At 63.0% G+C, this 21,530-nt stretch overlaps 1 protein-coding gene across 1 annotated transcript in view; it reads left to right on the top strand.

Moving 5' to 3' along the window:
- BAHCC1 (BAH domain and coiled-coil containing 1) overlaps positions 1-18,303 on the top strand; it is a 56,379-nt gene extending 38,076 nt beyond the window's left edge. The window contains exons 10-27 of the mRNA XM_059046417.2: positions 374-1,207; positions 5,184-5,383; positions 5,522-5,658; positions 6,294-6,404; positions 8,601-8,721; positions 9,533-9,828; positions 10,615-10,793; positions 10,901-11,202; positions 11,430-11,537; positions 11,624-11,768; positions 11,855-11,969; positions 12,071-12,146; positions 12,272-12,380; positions 13,118-13,237; positions 13,404-13,580; positions 13,687-14,873; positions 15,036-15,272; positions 15,914-18,303. Of these exons, the coding sequence (XP_058902400.1) occupies positions 374-1,207; positions 5,184-5,383; positions 5,522-5,658; positions 6,294-6,404; positions 8,601-8,721; positions 9,533-9,828; positions 10,615-10,793; positions 10,901-11,202; positions 11,430-11,537; positions 11,624-11,768; positions 11,855-11,969; positions 12,071-12,146; positions 12,272-12,380; positions 13,118-13,237; positions 13,404-13,580; positions 13,687-14,873; positions 15,036-15,272; positions 15,914-16,120 (4,661 nt within the window). The 3' untranslated portion in view covers positions 16,121-18,303. The remainder of the gene's footprint in view (positions 1-373; positions 1,208-5,183; positions 5,384-5,521; positions 5,659-6,293; positions 6,405-8,600; positions 8,722-9,532; positions 9,829-10,614; positions 10,794-10,900; positions 11,203-11,429; positions 11,538-11,623; positions 11,769-11,854; positions 11,970-12,070; positions 12,147-12,271; positions 12,381-13,117; positions 13,238-13,403; positions 13,581-13,686; positions 14,874-15,035; positions 15,273-15,913) is intronic.
- The last annotated feature ends 3,227 nt before the right edge of the window (positions 18,304-21,530 follow it).

Raw genomic sequence — 21,530 nt, 5'->3', positions numbered from 1 at the left:
CAGGCTGCCAGCTCGTTCTGGTTCAGGGAAAGCCCTGATTCAAGTATCTTGTTTTTAAATCCCCCTTTTCTGGTTAGCCACACCACACGTACCAGAGATGGCCTCCGGGGACCCCCATGGACCACCCCCGAGGCAGTGGCAGGAGCTGGGGAGGGCACAGCTGTCCTGGCCAAGGAGGAGGGCCTGGGGGCTTCCCCTCCTGCACCCGGTGCTCCCCTGCTGCCCCCCTCAACGTACCACGTCCCCATTCCTGCCTCACACATTTCACAGGCAGAGGGTTGGCGGGGGACCCTCCCCACCAGGTGTGGGTCTGAGGCGTCTGAGGTCACCCTCATCCCCAGCTGCTCTCTCCTGACAACTCCCTCTTTTGCAGACCTGCCTCCCGGATACACGTGCCCTGCGGCCGGCTCGGGCTTCCCCCTGCCCCGCATTGTGCACTCATCTGACCTCTCGGACCCCGAAACTATGCAAACCGCCCCGCCGGGGGCCCAGCCTGAGCTGGCCAGGACGTTCCCACCCGGGGAGCTGGGCCCACACAGCCCCCAGAACCTGGAGGAGCCTGGGCTGCCCTCAGGGGCCAGGGAGGCCACCCAGGACCTTGCCGCACACCCCCACCCTGCCGAGCGGGGACCCCCGGGGAAGGCAGCGGCCCCCAGCCCACTGGAGGGGCTGCGAGAACTGCGGTGCGGGGCCCTCCTCGAGGGAGGGGGCCCTGAGGCCACTGGCCAGGCTGATTCTACTCAGGGAGGGGCCCAGGAGGAGAGGACCACAGAGGAGGGGCGGGAGGAGGGAGAGCAGGGGCCCTCATTGGGAGCCAGCCCCCAGGCCATGGAGCAACAAGTAAAGAGCCTGGGTGCCCTGGATCAGGCCAAGCCGGGCAAGCAGCAGGCCCCTACAGAGGCAGAGGAGGCGGCCAAGTTCAAGGAGGCCGAGCTGGAGGAGGAGGAGGAGGAAGAGAATTGGGGGTTGACTCCCGACAACAGCCAGCCGCCCAGGGAGCTGCCGGGTCTGGACGCCCTGGTGGCAGCCACCATCAACCTGGGGGATCTGCCCGCTGTCAGCCCACTGGACCCTCAGCCCCCCACTGTCCCTGGGCCACCCAGCACAGCTCCCCTGCCCCGTAGCTCAGGGATTCATGGCATTGCCCTTCTCAGCGAGCTGGCCGACCTGGAAATCCAGCAGCAGAGGACCGAGCCAGACCTGCAAGGTAAGCCCCATCCCTCCGGAGCCCCAGGAGCTGGACTCTTGGGCATAGGCTCAGGGTCAGCTGTCCAGACAGTGGCCTTCAGCCCTGCTCCGTCGTCCCCACAACGTGGCCCCTTGTCAGGATACCAGGCAGGTGTGCCCACACGGTGTTACCCCCAGCTCCGGCTGCAGGATGATCCACGGGGTAGGGCCTCAGGGCCAGGACTGCACCCCCGACGATGGTGTCAGAAAGGTGGCTGTGGATATTCACGATGCCCTGAAGGGGCTTGAGGGTGTCTCCAGTTTACACGCAAGGATGCCAAGGCCCACAGGGGTGGGGGTGGGGGTGTCAGGTCACTAAACTACGGCCTCACAGCCAGGAAGTGGGTAGGAAAGATGGCGCTCTCGCTATAAGCTTTCACCTCCTTGGGTTCTGCAGCTTCCGAAGCTAGCCTGCACGGGGCCCAGCTCAGGACGTGGCAGCCCTCACCTCCCAGGCCCCGGAGAGGTGGCACCCCCCACGTCCCCCTCAGCCTCGCTAGGTCTTGGGGCTGACCTGTGGGACAAGAGGCTCCTGGGCTCCCTGCACTCTGCCCAAGGTCCACGGGGTGCCAGCCCAGGGCTGGTGCCGCCCTGACTCGGACCAGAGCCCAAGGGCCAGGCGTTTGCTTAGGCCTCTCTAGCGCTTAGGTCCCCCACAGGGACCTCTCCCGGGCCCTCCCTGCTGGAACCCCTCGGGGGGTGGGGGAGCGCCCCCAGCCAGGCTTTGTGCCCCGTTGATATTTATAGGAAGAACCCAACGAAGTCCTCAGCCGGCCCACTCGTTTTCCCACTGCGTGAAGCTCTCCACCGCCCATTGCCAGCCGCCAGCACCTCTTGTGCTGTGTGGAGATACGGGAAGGTTCTTGTAAAGTTAATTTCCCCGAAGGTCTCTGTGTCACTCCTCTCTTGTCTGACCAGAGGGGCCACCACTGTGCTGAAGAGAGTAAGCCAGGGAGCCCTTGCCGGTCAGGAGGCCTGGAAGGGCCGCGCTTGGAGCTGTAGCGTGAGGCGGGGCCGCCCCAGTCAGGGCCTTTCCCAGGGCCACTGTGTGAGTGTGGCTGGCGTGAGGGTGCACTGAGCGGGCTGCCGGGCGCCATGTGTGTGGCCACCGGTCTGTGCATGTGAATGCCTACTGGACCCGTGCCCATTCATTGAATGGATGCTCACGTGTAGACCACGTGTGTCCCATTGTGGGTATTGCAGCTGCCAGCCCAGGCCAGGCCCTGCTGCCACTGCTGGGTCTCCACCCCACCCTTCCCTTCTGGAACCTTCAAACCCCCCTCTCCCCTCCTGTTTCTCCCAAGACCCCTGCCCTCCCCTCTTGGAGCCCTCAGGCCTTCATCCTCCCCTCCTGCTGCTCCCAGGCCCCCACCCTCCCTCTGTCCCAGTTAATTGGCCCGTCTGCGCAGCCTCTTAGCTCTAGAGCCGTTCCCTACAAGCTCAGTGACTGCTTTGCCTGGAGTTACTTAGGAAATCAGCTCATTTTCTGAGCAAAAGGCAGGACTCACAGAGGGAGAAGGCGGGAGAAGACCATGCCGGGGACAGGCCAGGGTACAGAGGGGAGAGGGAGGGGTAAAGACCCAGAGGGACATCGGGGCCTCCTGCCCCCTCCTCCCAGAGGAGACCCCCTTGAAGTACCTCCCCGGCCAGGCGGAGCTGGGGAAAGGCCAGGTGGCGGCCCCTGAGAAGTGGGGGTGAGGAGGTAACCAGGTTCTGAAAGGGGACACGGTCCCCAACTCCCATAGCCGGGCCGAGTAGAGCTGGTGTTCAGGTCCCGGGCTCTTTGCTCCCAGGCTGGGGCCAGCCCCACCACCCTCACTGATGTGGGCGTCCAGAGCCCTCACACCCCCCACCAGTAGGACTTGGCCGCAGGACCCTGGCTTATCCCCCACCTGGGCTCAAGTCCAGGGAGCTCAGTGGGCAGGCTGCCCAGCCTGCAGACCTCCATCGCAGGGGGGCAGGGACTCAGGCCCCAGATGGAGCCCTGGGGTGGGAGGGAGTCAGACACTTCTCTGGCCATTCATTTGGCTGGCGTGGATGGTGGGGCCTGCCTGCGAGGGCCCATCACCAAGACACCCAAAATGCCCCACTCTGCATTTGGAGGGGCCACTGGGGGGGTATGGTGCCCACTGAGCTTCCCATCCACCCTGGAATTCTGGGAAGGCCAGGCCCTGTCCATTCCGGAGTATGGTTGCCCCTTGTTCCTGAGTGACCCACCTGGTTTAGGTGAGTCAAGATCCCAGACCCCCCTTTTGAACTGCCCTGCTGACCTGCACCCCTCCTCCCACCTACCTTCTCCTGGCCCCGACAGCTTCTACCGGCCTGGCTGGTTGGGGGAAGTCCAAGCCTTGGCCCTCTTCTGTGCTTGTGGAGCCCTCAATCTGCCTGGACAGCCCAGCCCTACATCTCTCCCGGGACAGGGATTACAGACCCCGGAGGCTTGGGGGTGGGGCTGTTATTGTCTGCCGCACAGCTCCCTGAACCAGAGAGCAAGGCAGGTTGTCGTTTGGAGGCCAGAGAAGAGCCCAGCAGCACCGCCAGCCCTGCCATCTCCCCGCACCCACCATCCCCTCACAGAGCTCACCCTGCAGGACTTTGCAGTCTCAGCAGGCTTAGCCTGAGGAGTGGGGGTGGGGGGAGGGCTTCAGGGAGGAACAGAGGGGCTTCTTAGCAGTCACAGTGACCCCAAAAGACAAGGAGACCCTGTGGAACTTTTAGCTGAACTGGGGCTTGCAGATATCCCTGCCCCAGCTGGAGGTGGGAGGAGAAAGCCCCCTCAGCGCCTCCCCCACCTTCCCAGGGCACCTTTGACCTAGCAACCCACCTCTGGCCTTGACCCAGCACTGCGTACAGAGGGTTGAACTTCCGGTGTCCACCTGTGCTTTGTCCCATTACTGAGGGTGGGTCACCCTGATGACTCCATCAAGGCTAGGGCTGGGCACGTCCCCTTTTGTAGTTACTAAGTATTTCGTGGGGAGGGACTTTGAAATGGTGTGATATCCCCTTCCTCTTCAAACACTGGATTCATTTATCTATATTGGTGTGACTTGTGGATTTTTATTCGCTTCAATCCGTTATAATTTGTCACTCTCACTATTTAATTTTGGTGATTGAATTGTCTCAGATTTGGCCCCTTCGGCTGGATCATCCTCTGAGAACTTCCTGTGTTCCCAGCTCACCCCGAACTTCCCAGTCCCTGGAATCAGCCATTTCTCCAAGGAGCCCAGTTCCTTTCCTCAGAGAATTTTAGAAGCCAAGTTCAGGGTGCTAGGTGTGCTCGTCGCTACTGGGGTGTTGCTGCTCTCGGGCCTTCTCAGAGGGCAGAGCTGGCTGTGTGTTCTAGAAATCACGACTGCCCAATGACACCTCCAGCTCTAGGCACCCTGTCTCACCCCACAGGGCTCATCCTGGCTGGTTCCTTCCCCAGCTGTAACTCCTCCTACAATCAGCCCACCGGTGCATGCCCAACCCCCATTTCTGCCACCACCCTCTCCCTGTGGTTGCACTCAGTCCCAAGTCTCCACCCCAGGCCTGTCCCCTGAATGGACACTGCCCTCCACTGGTTCGGCTCTGACCCTGCACTGGGCCATCCCTCCCCACCCACTAGGGCTATGACACTCCGGGTTTTCATGGATCTGGAAGAGGGCAAAAATGCAAGCCAGTTTCTGTTAAGAGCATAACAAGCCACGTGCCTAAATGGTTTGGGCACTATCCTGAGGACTTGTGCCAGGCCCACAGTAACCAAGGGTGACATCTGAGCGGAGGCGAGTGCTAGGTGCCCATCTCATTGTTCCAGGCCACCTCACTCTGCATGTCTCAGGGAGTCCGGCTGCCTCCGGGCATCTGGGGGTGGGGGGTGGGTACACGGGGTAGGAGGGAGTAGTCTGGGCTGTGCTGAGATGCAGGCTGACATCAAGAGCCTCTTGCACACACACTGACCTTCATGTCCCCCGCAGAGGAGGAGGATGTGCTAGCCTTCAACCTGCAGCGCCTGGCCACGCTGGCCTCAGCCTGGTCCCTGGTAGAGGCTGCAGGCCTGGACAGCCCCGCCTCCTTGGCCCAGCCCCCCACTGCCGACTCCTGCAGGGCTCCCACGCTCACCCCCCGTATGCAGATCCTGCAGCGCAAGGACACCTGGACCCCTAAGACCAAGCCTGTGAGTGGGGGGCCCTGGTGGCCCCCATTGCCCAGTGCTGTGACCTGGGGGAGGCCTCGAGTGCCCAGGCTGGCCGCCTACCCACCCCATCTTGGTCCCCTAGCTGGGCTCACAGGCCCCTGTGCCCCTGCCTACCAGGTATGCCCACTGAAGGCTGCCATCGACCGACTGGACACGCAGGAGGTAGAGATGCGCGTGCAGCTGGCGGAGCTGCAGAGGCGCTACAAGGAGAAGCAGCGAGAGCTGGCCCGGCTGCAGCGCAGGCATGACCATGAGTATGGCTCGGGCTGGGCTGGGCTGGGGAGGGCTGGGGCGTGGCTTGGGGAGACACCCCCACTTCAGGCACTGGGGCAGATGTGGGCGCAGCCCAGCCCAGGGCCACCACCTTGTGGGCAGAGGTCAACCTGTGTGTGCTGGGCTGAGTTGGGCCAGAAGTGGGGGCCTGGGAGGGTCCCCAGAGGTAGTGGAAGGTTGAGGCGTTCACTCAGCAGAGAAACCAAGGGAGAGTGGGGGGGGGTGGAAGAACCACCCAACAGAGACTGGTGCAAGGCAGAGGCCGGTCCTCATGATAGGGGGGCAAAGGGTGAGAACAGTGGTGTCTGAGAGGGGGCTGGGAGACCGGGGCAGGACTGGGGTGTGGGAGGGCGGAGGGAACCCCTAACGTTGCCGTAGCAGTTGGGGGAGCTCACGTGACTGGAGTGTACAGAACGGCTGGAACTGGGAAGCAGGGATGGTGGGGGCAGCGGGGATGCTGGCTCAGCCTTGCCCTCTGTTTGGGGACCAGGCTCCCGCCAAATCTTGGGAGGGCCCGCCCCCCGCCACAGCCCCCAAGGGCACTGCCCTCTCCTGGACCCCTGTCAGGGAGCCAGGACAAGCGTCAGCCTCTGACCACCCCTCCTGTGGCTCCCAGGAGAGACGAGAGCTCCCGGAGCCCTGCCAGGCGAGGGCCCGGCCGGCCACGGAAGCGCAAATACTCCAGCTTGCTGCCTGCCCTGCGACCCAGCGAAGGCAAGAAAGTCAAGTGAGTCTTGCATGCATGGGCCCCGTAGGGTGCCTGGGACCGGAGGTTACTCAGTGTCGCTGGGCTGGCCCAGGTGCCCTTGAGGCCCAGGCAGTGGGGGCTGTGCTCCCACTGGCTTCCGTGGCCGCTGGGCCTCCCTCACAGCTTCTCCTGAAGACCCAGAACCCCGGGCCAGCCGCGGTGGAGAGCGTCTGGGGCACTGAGCCCGTAGCAGACAAGCCCCTCCCCCTGGGCCTGGGGCGTGGCCACACCAGCTCCATGCACCTGGCCATGGCCGGCCGGGGCCGTGGCATCCCACCTGCAAGGCCCCAGCCCCAACCCGGCCCCATGAGTGCGGGGCGGCGTTGCGTAAAAGCCTCTTTATCTGCACCGTATAGAGTCGTTGGTCACGCTGCGGTGCTGCGCACGGCTGCCGGCGCGCGGTTATTATCCATTACCCGCCCGGCGCAGTCATTGGCGCACTCCCGGGCCTGGTATAATTGTCCTTCTCGGCTACAAATTGCCTCTCCCGGCAGGCCCATTTGCATAAATCCTCGAGCTCCTCCAAACACGATTGGCGCGGCGTGTGCGCACTGCATCAATCCTGATGATTTGGTAATAATAGTTAAATCGGCACTAAATGGTTCCTTCAATTAAGACAGAGGCAAAAAATTAATCTCAGGGCTTTATGTCACAAAACATTAGCAAACGCGGAGAAGGTTACAGGGAGGGGAGTTCGCATAGGCTGCTGCGGGTGGGGAGGGGATGCACCATATGGCTGGGGGGCCTCCCCAGGCTGTCCCTCCGCCCTGCCCAGGTGTCACCCGGCGGGGGCTCCAGGGGCCTCCCTTTGAGGACCAGCCAGAACTGTAGGGGCTGCTGGCTAAGACCAGGGCCTGGCAGGGGGCCCTGTTGGGGAGCCCCTGGCAAAGCTGCCCCATGCTTTGCTCGAGCCCGCCTGGCGCCAAGCCCCTGCCTGACCCTGGAAGCCCCATCCTGGTGCTTGCATTGTGGCCACTTTCTCCACTGACCTGAGAAAACAGGCCCTGGCTGGACGGGGAAGGAAACCAAAGCCAGGGCCCTCCCTTCCTAAGGATCAGGCTTCCCTGTCACCCTCTCCCCATCTCAGGCTCCTACCCACTCTCCATCCCTCTGTGGGGCCCCTGCCCTTCAGTAGCTGCTGACAGTTGGGCCCAGGCAGGAAGTGGGAGGGCCAAGGCCCGGGGGCCAGGCATGGTTCCGGGCCGGCTTCCTGCCTGGCCTCTCTGGGCAGGAAGGTAAAAGTTGACGTCTGGCCGCACAAGGCCGGGGCCGGGCCAGGGCCCTCAGCCTCCATCTGTGACTCATTTTCATTAATGCTGTGTGGGTAAGGGAGGGAGTAGGTGAGAGGCCCAGCCCCCAGCCCCTGTCTGGCAAAGGATAGGCAGCCAAGCTCCCAGCCTCACACCTGTGGGACACAGGGAAACAGGCTCAGAGTCAGCAGCTTCCAGGGCCCCATCTGGGAGCTGGGTGGGGAGTACAGAGTTCCTCCTTTGAGACAGAGAATTGAGCTCAGGGGACAAAGCTCTGAGGGATCTGAGCCCAGCACTGGGGGTCCCTGGGGGCTAGTAGGCAGAGCCTGGGCACGAGTTTCTCTGGCCGCTGTCCCCCACATCCTCTTCCTGGCAGTGGCAAAGATGCTCGGGGTGGATCCCTTTCTCAGGGGCCTCTCCTGATGCCCTCTTTGTTCCGAACTGTGGTAGCTGCTGGTCTTTGCACTCACTAAGTGGCCTTAGTGAGTGCAAAGGCCCGCATGATCCCACCCCAGCCTTGCAGAGAGGCACAATTTAAAGCATCCCCATTTTCCAGGTAGATAGACTGAGGCCACAGCCCAGGTCACACAGTGGCCCATCTGGCCACAGAGCCCTGGCCCCCGAGCACTGGGCTGCCCCTCCCCAGTCAGTGGGCAGAGGGGGCTAGCTAGGTAGCGGGTGACCGGGGGCTCAGCACTGGCTTGGCCCCCCGGGCCTCCCAGCAGCTCTGTGTGCTTAGAGGAGACTGGCCCAGGGGCACAGCCTTGGCCGGGAACGAAGCAGGGCCCTTACAGGGGCAAGTGGGTCTCCCAGACATGCAGCTGCACCACATGACCCACCGCGGCGCCCTGGCTGGCGCCACAGGGACTGTCTCGGGGACAAGGCCCAGGCGCCCACGTGTGACCTGCGCCCCCCGTGCTCCCAGGGCAGTGCGGTCCAGCCTGAGCCTGCTGTGCACGGAGCTGCGGGGCGGCGATGATGAGCCCTCGAAGAAGCGAGGCCGGCTGGAGAAGGGCGCCTACGTGGGCCTGCAACCCGCATCTGTGGTGAGTCCCACAGCAGCCTCACCCTCAAGCCCGGGTGCAGGATGTCAGATGGACAGGACAGGGGGCAGGCGGTAGACCAGCCCCAGGCCCAACACTGCCACCCCGCCCTGCCCCGTGCCACCATCCAGCTCAGATGAGCAGACAAGGCCCAGCGAGCTCACGTGCCTCACACAGAGGCGAGCCTCTGAAGCTGCAGGTATGACCCGGGACTGGTTATGCTCCGTGACACCTCCCCTCCCTCCGCTCACTCCAGCGGGAGGAAAGGAACACACAATTATCATAGGTCACGGGAAGACTTTTCCGGAGGGAGGGCCCACAATGTCAGGTGCATACCTGGTGTAGTGGGTGGACCAAGGGCACAGCCCCTCCCTGGGGACAGGCTTCCCCAGGGGTGCCAGCACCCCATTCCTTCTCAGTGCAGTGGGTACCTCCCACCTCTCACTTGTTATAGGATCCTGGGAGGGACAGGTGAGAGGTGGGTCTGAGTCTGTTGTCCTCCCAGAGCATGAGGCTGGCCCCTCTCTCTAGGACATGATGAAACACCTGGGCCCTTGGCCTCCCTCCGCCAAGCTGAGTAGGCTGGGCTGTCCGGGGAGGCTGTGAAATGGGGGACAGGACAGGCACAAGTTTAGGCTCCAGTGGGCAGGCCCTGTGCCCTGGGGCCAGACTCCCTCTCAGGCATTTTGGAGGGCAAGGCCAGTGAAATGCCACCTTCCAAGCCCAGCACTGGCAGACGGGAGGCCGAAGGTCGCAGGGCCGTGACTCAGGGTGGGGGACCCGGTGACTGCAGCCTCCACCTGCCCGTTTACAGGAGAAGGTTCGGTGCAAGAAGAGCAGCGGTCAGGGCGACCTGGCATCTGCAGTGGCCCACAAGGTGGCCCAGCTGAAGCCGAAGGTCAAGAGCAAGGGGCTGCCCACCAGCCTCAGCCCCTTCCGGCGGAAGGAGGCCACCCCAGGGGGTCGCATCCGGAAGAAGCTATCACGAGCCAAGAGCGCCAAGGTGTCTGGGGCAGCCCGGCACCCACAGCCGGATGGTGGCGTTGCTGGCAGGGAGACACCGAAGTTCCCAGCCCAGCCGGCAGCGGCCGCAACACATGAGGCAGGCAAGTTGTTGGTCTGAGCAGCACAGCCAGGACCTCCACGGTCACTGGGGGCCGGGGGAGTGGGTGGACGGGAGCTGGGACAGCCATCAGAGCCTGCTCAGGGCTCACTGTGTATGCCGGACACAGGGGGAACCTCTCACTGGCCCAGGATGGGTTCTCCGTGCCCCACCCCGACACGGGGGGCCACAGGGAGAAAAGAGGCTGCTGGATGCATCCTGGAAAGAGGGGCTAAAAATAGCCCTTCTGCCTGCTCCAGCCTGCCTTCCTGCAGTGTCCGGCCGGGTGACCTGGAGGGGTTATCTGGCCCCCAGCAAACACACATGTCCAGAAACAGGAGCCTGGAAAAATAGATACTTCCTCCCTGCCAGCCCCTGCCCCCTCCCCCAGGTTCCCCCTGAGAAAGAACAAAGGGAGGGAAGAGGAAGCAGGAAACAGGAGGGTATCTGGCAGGGGGGACGAGGGAGGGGAAGGGGCTGCCCTGGGGAGGAGGATCCCCAGCCCTGCAAGGTGGGTGCTCCACTGCCCAGTGCATAAGAAAGGAAAACTGAGGCAGAAAAAGGGAGGTCAGAGAGGCAGCCCCTTCTCCCCCTTCTCCTTTCTGGTCCAAACACCCTCACCTGGACACCTGGCCCAGGTGGCTGCCCTCGAAGCAGCCCCGGGGTGACAGTGACGGGCTCCACTCAGCCCCCAACACATCCATACACGCGAATGATCCGCTCCCCCGACCCCACCCCAAAATGGCACTGCTCTGACGCCAAATCACCTGCACCACCCGCATCTCCCCAGGCAGCGGCTCGGACAGTGAAAACTGCGAGGGTCTGCTGGAAACAGAGGCACCCCCCAAGGAGCCCGGGCTGGCACTGCACGCTGGGACCCGCGTGGCCGTGCTGGGGCCCTCGCCCTCCTCCGTGGTCAAGATGGAGGCCAACCAGAAGGCCAAGAAGAAGAAGGAGAGGCAGGGCTTGCTAGGTACCCAGGGGGTGAGGGCGGGCTGGGGCAGGCCTGGCCGATGAGGGCCCCAGCAGGCAGCTGGGGCTCCTGCGACGCCTTCCCTCCCTCCCTCCCTCCCTCCCCAGGGGCCTGCCGCCTGTCCAGCCCCGAGAGTGAGGTCAAAGTCAAGAGGAGGACGGTGAAGGCCAAGGTGGGCAGCAAGCTGGAGCAGGCCCCGGGGCGCAGGCCCCCAGGTGGGCCTGGCAAGAAGAAAGCCAAGGGCAAGGCCAAGGTCAGCCTGCGGGCAGAGCCGGGGGCCACACCCGGCAGGGAAGCCCTCTGCAGCCCCACCCGGGCCTTCACCTGCCATGAGGAGGGCAGCAGGCTGGCCAGCGAGCGCCTCAAGAGAGCCACGCGCAAGAGCACGGTGCTCCAGCCAGGGCTGCGGGTGAGGGCCAGTGGGCACCCCAGGGTCCTGGGCCCAGCAGGGTGGGTGCCAGATGTGAAAGGCCTTCGGGGACATTTACTCCACTCTTTTTCTCTACTTGCTACACCAAGTCACACTCTGGGACTCATATTCAGGGTCACACTCAGGGTCAGCCTGAGTCACACCATGGTCAGGCTGGGGGCAGGAAGGCTGGCGCCACCCTCACCTCAGCCCCTCCCCTCCGACAGCGGAAGAACGGGGCCCTGTCCATCGCCCTGTCGCCCCGCAACGCCAAGGCCATCCTGGGGAGGGGCAGGAAAGCCGGCAAGGTGAAAACCAAGGCTGTCGGCAAACAGGTAGCATCCCCACCCTGACCTTGGGGCCCAGCCAGCCCTGACCCCTCCTGCCCCTCCCAAGAGAGCTGACACTTCTGACCCCCCAGGGCAAGGGCCGGGCGGTAAGCCGGCTGCTGGAGAGCTTCGCAGTGGAGGATGACTTTGAGTTTGAAGACAGCAGCAGCCTCTCAGAGGAGGAGGAGGAGGAGGAGGCCAGCGGCCCCCTGAGCGCCGAGCAGAGCGCCGCCTTGGGTGAGCGGCCGGGAGGGGACGCTCTGAGCATCTGGGGCCAGCAGTGGGCGGGTGGGGGCCAGGTGCTGACACCCGCATCTCCCCAGCGCGCTCATGCACCATCCACAAGGAGGACCTACAGGACGGGCTGCCCGTGCTCATCCCCAAAGAGGACAGTCTGCTATACGCGGGCAGCGTCAGGACCCTGCAGCCCCCCGACATGTAAGGCCTGGGCGTGCGCAGGGAGGGATGTGGGCTGAGGCCTGAGCGGGAGGGGGTGGGTGCGCAGGCCTGTCTCATGCTCCCCTACCCATGCCCCTCAGCTACAGCATCGTCATCGAGGGTGAGAGAGGCAACCGGCAGAGGATCTACTCACTGGAGCAGCTGCTGCAGGAGGCGGTGAGGGGACAGCCCCCGCTCGGCTCACCACCCCAGGGAGGTGGGCCTGGCTGCATCCAGCCCCTCCCAGGCACCCCTTGGCCAGCCCTGCCCACTCACGGCCGCCGCCCCCACTGGTCCCGCAGGTTCTCGATGTCCGGCCACAGTCCAGCAGGTACCTCCCGCCCGGCACAAGGGTCTGTGCCTACTGGAGCCAGAAGTCCCGCTGCCTGTACCCAGGCAGCGTGGTGCGAGGTAAGCCCCGCCCAAGGACCCCCAGGGAGGCCCATCAGCCCCTCCCCTTAGGCGAAGCTGTAGATGAGGGACCTGAGTGCCAGGGAGGGGACCCTGTCTCTCAAGGAGGGCCTCCCGCCAGCCCTGCTTCCCAAGCCGGAGCGGGTCAGACAGAGCAGATGATAACATCAGCTCCCTGGTCACCAGGAAAAGGCGAGGGGGGACCTGGGGTGAGGACAGGGTGGAGCCTCGGGCTGTCCAGACGGCCCAGAAGAGAAGGGGCCCCAGAGCCCCAGACCTGAGGGTTATAAACTGGTCACCTGGGCGCCAGCTTTCCTGGGGTAAATCCTTCTGCCCCCTTCCCCAGGCCCAGGATGTGGGGACCCTGCAGTCTGACATGTGCGGGGGCAGGTGGGCGGGCAGGCCTCAACCAGGCATGTGTTTGCACACGTGCGCGTGTGCGTAGGGGGAGGTTGGGGCCCCGTGTCCCTGTGAGCGTGCCCTGGGATGCGGGTGACGGATAGCGGTAACATTGCCTCTCCAGCCGCACTCCGGGAGGTGGAGGGGAGGCAGGCTGCTCCCAGCTGCCATGGCAGCTCCAAGGTCAAATGTGATCAGGGAGCAGAATATCCCAGCATCATCTGTCAGGCGCTACGGAGCCCATCCTGTCATCCTCCCGTCCTGGCCACCCGGTCACCAGGGAGAACCCTGTGGGCCCCGAGCAGAGGGCCCCGTACTCAGGGGGGCCCTGTCTCCAGGCACCTCCAGTGATGAGGAAGAGGACCTGGACTCCGTGGTGGTGGAGTTTGACGATGGGGACACGGGCCACATCGCCGTCTCCAACATCAGGCTGCTGCCTCCGGACTTCAAGATCCAGTGTGAGCCCCAGGGCCCTCCAGCGTGGGGTCCTTACCTTTCTGGCTCAGCCCCTATGGCTGGAGTCGGGCTGGGCCTCCCCTGGGTCCAGACAGTCTCCCAAGGAGGGAGCAAGGGGAGGCGGTCACCCTGGCAGCACAGCGCTGAGGCCACTGGTCTACTCTGCAGGCACAGAGCCCTCACCAGCCCTGCTGGTGTCCAGCAGCTGCCGAAGGGCCAAGAAATCTTCCTGCGAGGCACCCCCATCTGGTGAGACCACCGCTCCCAGCCTGTCTCCCAAGGCACATGATGGCCCTGAAGCCTCAAAGACCCCCGGGAAGAAATCCGTAGGCAAAGACAAAGCAGGTACTCGCGGGACTGCGGGGACCTCAGGTGGGGAGGCACCCTCAGGAGTGGGGGACCAGAAGGGGCGGGCAGGTAGTTCCTCTGACTCTCCCTGGCCTCTCCCCAGGCAAAGCGGAGCTCTTGGCCTCTGGTACCAAGCCCTCCGCGGGGGCCTCAGACCACTTCCTGGGCCGCCGGGGCAGCCCGCTGCTGAGCTGGTCAGCGGTGGCGCAGACCAAGCGGAAGGCGGTGGCCACGGCCGCAGCAGGTGGCAAGGGGCCGGGCGTGCTGCAGAACCTCTTCCAGCTCAACGGCAGCACCAAGAAGCTGCGGGCCCGCGAGGCGCTGTTCCCCGTCCACAGCGTGGCTGCTCCCGTGTTCGGCAACGGCTTCCGCGCCGACTCCTTCAGCAGCCTGGCCAGCTCCTATGCTCCCTTTGTCGGCGGGGCCGGGCCCGGCCTGCCCGGGGGGGCCCACAAGCTGCTGCGGGCCAAGAAGGCTGAGCGGGCGGAGGCCGAGAAGGGCGGGCGGCGGCGGGCGGGAGGCGAGTTCCTGGTCAAGCTGGACCATGAGGGCGTGACCTCCCCCAAGAGCAAGAACTGCAAGGCGCTGCACGCGGGTGACAAGGATGTGGGGCCCCGGCCAGGGAGGCCCCTGCCCAGCCCCAGCTATGGGCACCCGGCCCTCGTGGGCAAGGACAGGAAGGGGCGGTCGCCTGTCCACCCGCTGCCCATGGGGCTGGCGCTGCGCAAGTTCGCAGGCCAGGCCGAGTACCCGCTGCCCTGCGACAGTGACTGCCACAGCTCCTACTCAGACGAGGAGGAGGACGGGCCTGGCCTGGCCCCCGGCGTGCCCTCCCGCTTCCTCGCCCGCCTTTCCGTGTCCTCCTCCTCCTCGGGCTCGTCCACCTCCTCCTCCTCGGGCTCCCTGTCCACCTCCAGCCTCTGCTCCTCAGATGACGAGGGCTCCTCCTACAGCTCAGACGAGGAGGACCCAGCCCTGCTGCTGCAGACCTGCCTCACCCACCCGGTGCCCGCCCTCCTGGCCCAGCCCGAGGCCCTGCGCTCCAAGGGGGCTGGCCCACACCCGCACGCCCAGCGCTGCTTCCTGTCCAGGGCCGCGGTGGCCGGTGGGGGCGTGGGCGCGGGCCCCAGCAGTGGCAGACCCAGGCTCAAGCGCAAGGAGGCCCTGAGCTTCTCCAAAGCCAAAGAGCTGTCCCGGAGGCAGCGGCTGCCCTCCGTGGAAAACCGGCCAAAGATCTCAGCCTTCCTGCCCGCCCGGCAGCTCTGGAAGTGGTCGGGGAACCCCACACAGGTAGGTGGGCCCAACTGTGCACACTTACACGCAAGACACACCATCGGTCTTTCCTACACACTCTCTGCGTCTCTCTCTGTCATTCTGTCCTGCGTCCCCTGCACGCTGCTGTCCCTGAAGCTCCTGTCCTCACCGCCCTCTGCCCCTGGCTGTCTCCTACAGAGACGCGGCATGAAGGGGAAGGCCAGGAAGCTGTTCTACAAGGCCATCGTCCGGGGCAAGGAGACGCTTCGCATCGGGGACTGTGCTGTCTTCCTGTCGGCTGGGCGGCCCAACCTGCCCTACATCGGCCGCATCGAGAGCATGTGGGAGTCGTGGGGCAGCAACATGGTGGTGAAGGTCAAGTGGTTCTACCACCCAGAGGAGACCAAGCTGGGGAAGCGGCAGAGCGACGGAAAGGTGGGGCCTGGGGGGGGGGCGGTCCGGGGGTCCGGGGGTCCAGGGGTGTGGGCAGGCTCAGAGTGGGGGGCCTGGGAAGGGGTATCTCAGCAACTGGCACCAGCAGCCTGAAGGGGAGTGGTCATCTATGGACATCCCTCGCCCCCAGTTCCCACACCTCAAGGCCTCCCGGCCCAAGGGTGCCGTGGGCCCCACAGGGAGTAACACGGCTGAGGGCTCAGCCCCCAGAGCCAGGCCACCTGGATCCCTCTCCAGCTGGGCCTTTGTGGCTCCCCAAGCAATGGGTGACAGTTTCACCTGGTGGGGGGGGGGCTGTGGCCCACAGCAGCCTGTAGCACCAAACAGGTCCTGCCCTCAGCAGCCCATGTCCCCCACCATGGGCCCTCTGATCCCTGCCTCCCAAGGTCAACCCAAGACAGAAAATGCCCCCAGCTCACTCTCCAGTCTTCCCTGAGAACCATGTTTGCAGACGGTGCAGAAACAAGTGTTTCTCCAATTCTGCCAGCCCGTTGGGGGTCCGGGGGCAGACCCCGGCCACGCAGTTAAGAGCTTATCCAGAACTGAGGGTCCCGGGTCGGGTGGGGTGCGCTGGCCAAGGCCAGACCTGATGCCGAGCGCCCCTCGCCCCCCTTCCCCAGCAGAACGCGCTGTACCAGTCCTGCCACGAGGATGAGAACGACGTGCAGACCATCTCCCACAAGTGCCAGGTAGTGGGGCGTGAGCAGTATGAGCAGATGACACGGAGCCGCAAGTACCAGGACCGGAGGGACCTCTACTACCTGGCGGGCACCTACGACCCCACCACCGGGCGCCTGGTGACGGCCGATGGTGTGCCCATCCTGTGCTGAGCCTGCACAGACCGGCTGCAGGTGACCCACCTGCCCCGCCATGCCCAGCGCCAGAGCCACAGGGACGTGAGGACGTGAGGACCCAGCCCCATGCCTCCGAGCGGGAGGCTGGCCGACACCTCGGAGGGGCAGGTCTGAGCAAATATGCAAACCCACCAAGGCAAGATCCAGGCTTTTTTATTATTTTCCCTGGAAAGAGAGAGAGCTTTGGGGCATCAGAACCCAGTTCCATCCGTCTGCTGCAGAGGGTCAGCGGTGCCCCGACTGGGACCTACCAGCCCTCTCTGTTTTCCCACATCGGCAGTTCACGAGAGATTAGAATCCAAGCCATATTTTCCCTAGTACCTCCGACTGTCTCCCACCAGGGAAAGCAGAAATCAGGTGTGTTGTCTATTTATTTCTCTATGTAAATATTGTATTTCTGCGGGAAAGTTTTATGGAAAAAAAAGCCGAAAAGGATTTTTTTTTCCTCACACGCGTAACGAGGGTATGCGTGCGTGAGTGTGTGTGTGTGTGTATGTCTATGTATGTGTGTGTGTAGAGATTTTGTTCCGGGGGGGCGGGTTTTCTTTGAAAATGCACTGTTTTCCTCAGCCTAGCTGAGTTCCAACTGGGGCATCTGTGACGACAGAGGCAGCTGGGGGTGGGGGCAGGGGGGCCGGAGGGCACAGGAGAGGTCGGACAGGACCCTAGGTTACACCTGTTGATATCTTGGGGGGACTGTCTAAGATGGAAGTCATACTCAAGTTTATTTCCTTTTAATTCATCTCCTGGGAAAAAAAAGATTTGGGGGGTGGGTTTGACGCTGAGGGTCCCTCGGGGAGAGAAGGGATGCCAGAAGCAGGCTCCCCTGCCCGAGAGTGTGACAGCAGCCATATATGTATCTTACCTCTGTTTAAAACAAAGCAAAAATGAACAAATATTTTAAACTATCGATAAGAAAAAGTGATGTTTTGATTTTATTTCCTGAATGTTCCAAGTTATTTCTCATTTCCATCTCAATGGCCAGCTTATCCAGCCTTCACTCAGAGCAAGGAAGGAACTGGCCCCCGCCAGCTCATGTGGAGGTTTCTGAGACCTTTCTGCGGCCACTTGGTAGGGCCGCTGGCCTGGCAGGCTAGTGCTTGGGGCACAGAGCAGGGTTCCTCCTGCCTACAACCCAGCCTCGGGTGCACGGAGCAGCCTTCTGCCCAATGCCCTGGCTACCGTTGTGCCATGTGGGTGTCCCAGACCCTCAGCACCACCCCCGTAACCCTGGAGAACTCATCCCACCTTCACTTCTCCTGAGGCCAAGAGGGACAAGCAGGGCAAGCCAGACCCGTGGTCCAGCAGCCCTTGTCCCCGAAAATACGCACCGAGGGCCACGTGCTCCCATGTCTCACCACACTAAGTCTCCCCTGGCCACACTGGGAGCCCCAGGAAAGTCCCCCAAGTCAGCCACTGCTCCTTAGGACGGGCTCTTGTGTGACCCACAGACACAGGCCAGGTACCTGGGAAATAAGGGATGTTAGTGGGTGCCCGGGCCCCTTTTCCTTTCCAACCAGGAAATCACCCCTCCCCTGCTCCTGGTGGCTCCACGGGAAGTATAGGGACAGGGAGGGGTTCCCCTGCACCCCAGCTTTCTTCTCCCACCCCAACTCTCCCCTTTGTCTCGGCTCGAGTGCAATATTTCATTCCCGGTGGTCATCCTGGAGAGGCGGCTGAGGTCCTGCTGGCGGCTGGGGAAGTGGGAAGATGCTGTGGAGCGACGCGGCCAGTGCCAAGGCATGTGTGGGGAAGGCCCAACCACAGAAAGTAGAACCTGAGGCTACTTCCAACCCCAAGCACCGAGGCAGGAGCGAACGAACAGGCAGCCTTTTCTTGGCCTCCCGCCCTCCCATTGGTTCTTCTCCCTAGTCCATGGATTTTTGTCCTTTGCTTTTCTCTTCCCGTCCGCCTCTGTCCGCGTGCGTGCGGACAGCGCGGCCCCTCCCACCATGGTTAAACCTGGCAAAAGCACGACTCTTGTAAATGTGTAAACTAAGAGGATGGTTGAATTTTTTTTTCAATGTAAACACTAAAAACAAACAAAAAAAATACAAAGGTTTTATGAACAGCAAACTCTATGTAAAGGCATTTTAGTATTAAATTTTTTATTGATAACTTGCTTAAGAATAAATATATGAACTATTGTGCAGGTTTTCAATGGTCCGGAATCCTAACTGCACCCCAGTGTCTGTGTGCGTGTCCCATGGGGACTCCCTGGAGGCCCCAGAGGCTAGGGTCTCAGCAGATGAGGGACTGGGACACCTGGGTCAGGCCTATCTCGGCTGCGGCAGCCGAGCAGAGCCCCTTGGGGTGTTGGGCCCGTGAGAGGCAGATGCAACCAGAATGATTTTGGGGTGGCCTTGGCCTTTGAAACCCCCCAGGATGAGGGCCCCTTATCTTAGTAGATCTCCCCCATGGTGGGTGAGATGTTCCTCCTGAACCAGTCCATGTGGCCAGGCCGGGCGCCTCTGGAGGGGAGGAGTGGAGGGCACAGACACAGGAGGAAGGGTGGTCCCCAAAGCGCGGGGGAGGGGTCTGCGCAGACCAGACAGCAGACGCGCTCCTCAAGGAAGGCATGAATTTCCTCATTTGACAAACATTTTCAGCTGTGCAGGAGTACTAAACAGCAGTCCTGATCTTTCAACGGTGGGTTGGGCCTCCAGGGCCTGAGGGTTGTTGGGCAGGGGTACATCTCAATGCCTCCCCGGGCCAGAGAGCCCCACCCAGTGAGGCTGCAGCCCCGAGGGCTTTCCAGGAACCCTACCAATTTGGGGGGTGCTGTTTTTCCTCCATCTCTATGACTCCCTGGGGAGGGACCCCTTCAGCTGGGATTGGGGACCCTGATGAGGGAACCCCAGGTCAGCGTAGATAAGTATGGGGCGTGGGGCTGTGACCAGTGTGACCAGCACTCCCCACCCCGCCCCCACCCCCGCTGGTGTGTCAGGAGCTGCGGGCCATTTGCACATATGCACAGACACACTGCCAGCCCACCAACTCTGGGGCTGCTCCGGGCCAGCCCTGACCATGCCCCTTTCCTCCGAGAGAGCAGAGGGGCAAGATCCCTCCCTGGGATGCCAAAGGACCAGCCAGGGCCCACAGCATGGAGACCGAGGCCAGGTGAGGCTTGACAAGTTCTTCCCTTGGCCCCTTCCGAGCCCAGCAAGCAAGAGAGGTTAGAGTGGGACTCCTGAGCCGGCGGCCTGGGGCCGCAAGGAGCTGGGACAAACAGTCTGAGTGCCCAGGCTCAGCTGTGCCTGAAGGCAGGCGACCTAGCCCTTGGATTCTCCGAGTCCATGAGTCAGCAGCCCCCATTTTGTGCAGGTGAGTTGGGTTTCCAGCTGCTCAGGAGGGAAGCCCAATTCCAAGGGCTGCAGCAGGGAGAGGGAGCGAGTGGGTCCAGGGGAGGCCTTGGGACCGGGACGAGTGACAGAAGAGGTCTGAGAAAGAATTGCCTGCTGACCAGGGTTTCTGGCTCAGAGCGCCTCTGTCGGAGGGGGAAGGGGGCAGAGACCCCCTGTGGGCCTGGAAGACCCGTCTTCAGTACCTTCGGTTACGTGCTGCAGCAGAGACCACGCAGGACCTGGGCCAGAGCAGGGAAGAGGGTAGGTGAGGAACACAGCTGGTGGCCAGGAGGGCCGGAAGCTGGAGGCAGACTGTGGCAGAGGCTAGACCCTGACGGGCCCTCGGTGCAAGACAGGGTCTGCACTGTCTGCTGGACAGTAAGACACACTGAAGGCTCTAGGCAGAGAGTCCGAAATCAGACTGAGACCACTCCCTCTGTGACCCCAGAGTCAGAGTTACAGGGGCTTGTCCAGCACCTGAGGGAGGAGTTGACACCAGAGAAAGACTCTAAGGGCCTGGGGTGGGGGCAGGAGCACAGGTTTGGGCTGGAGGGTGAGGGGGCCCTGAGGGCCAGAAACCAGGGAGGGGTGCCAATGGGCCCAGGAATGTGGGCAGGTGGGGGTGAGCTGGGAGGCAGGTGACTACTGGGTCACAGCAAGTGAGGACCACAGCAGGATTAGGTGAGCCCCCAGGGGTCCGTCCCCAGCAGCCCCATCTCCTCTTCCCCTCCCCCACCCACCCCCTCTTCCCACCTTGACTCAGACAGGGTGGCCCTTGCCTTCCAGAACCTCCTGCCTCCCAGAATAGGGCCTGGGCAAGGGACGGGGGTGGGCACGTGAGGCTGCAGAGCCCCAAGGGTTAAACACACGGGACTACACTTGAATCAAGACAAACGAGCCATTATGTGAAATGCTGAAGCAAGATAAGTGATGGCATTGGGTGAGTGAGATCAATAAAAGTGATGTTTTATCAGGTAGAAATGACAATCTGGCTGATTACAATTTGTTTTTAATACCACAAACCAACCGGGGACAGGGGTTGAGATGTTCGTGCCCGACTGGGGCGAGGTGGCTGGGGGCTGGGTGGGGAGCTCAGACCCAGGCCAGGGATGCGGGGGCTCGGCTCTGCAACCTAGCCATTGAGAGGTCACCTGGGCACTCAGCCAGCCAAAGGCCGATGACCAGCCGGGCCCTTGGCGGCCTCCTGGGTCTGCGCAGAGGCCCTACCAGGTCAGGAGGGACCCACCTCTGGGGCCCCTGAGTGAGGAAGTGGACCAGGGCAGCACCAAATAGGGTGACCCTAAGGGCTCCCTGGCTCCCAGAGAGAAGCTGGGGTCCGGACCTCCAACCTCCATGCCCCCCGCCCTCTGCTGCCACCCACCCCATTCCCCAGGGCTCCCGGTGACAAGCCAGTACCCCTCCCAAGCCATTTCTGCTCTAAAAGTCAGGCCACCTGCTGCGATCCAGGACAGTGACAAGAGCAGGACTGCTCGGTGTACAGGGTCCAGGCAGACAGAGAGGCTAGGGATCACCAAGGTAAGGCCCCACTCAGTGCACCCCCCGGGGCCAGAGTGCCCCTGGCAGGGGCGAGAAGAGGCCCGAGTGACTTGGGCCTCTGGAGAGAAGGACGGGAGGAAGCGGGCTGGGCGAGGTGGCCAGTGGGAGCACAGAGTCTAGTCTGTGAACCGGGTCCCTGACGCTTGCCCGCTTATGGGAACGGGGTGAGGTTCATGCGAGGTAGCAAGGGGTTTCTGGACCCACATGTGGGCAGAGCCCTTTCTCTGGGCCACTGCCCAGGTAGGAAGAGCGTGACCGTCAGAGCCCTGGACCGGGCGCTTCACACTGTCCGCCACGCCACCCCCTCTACGCCCTCCTGGCTGGCAGTGACGAGACTGAGGGTGTGGGGACATGCGCAGGCCCCGGGCTGGACATAGTGGAGCCGGATTCCACCCCACTGTCTGCCTCAGGGGCCCGGCTCTCCCCCACTTGGGGGTGCCTCAGCACCCAGGAAGCTGCCCCAGTGGCTTGGCCGGGGATTGATG

This window comes from Kogia breviceps, chromosome 19, assembly GCF_026419965.1.
Source record: "Kogia breviceps isolate mKogBre1 chromosome 19, mKogBre1 haplotype 1, whole genome shotgun sequence".
Lineage (NCBI taxonomy): Eukaryota > Metazoa > Chordata > Mammalia > Artiodactyla > Physeteridae > Kogia > Kogia breviceps.
Note: the sequence above shows the minus strand (reverse complement) of the source record. Positions and strands in the feature narration are given on the sequence as shown.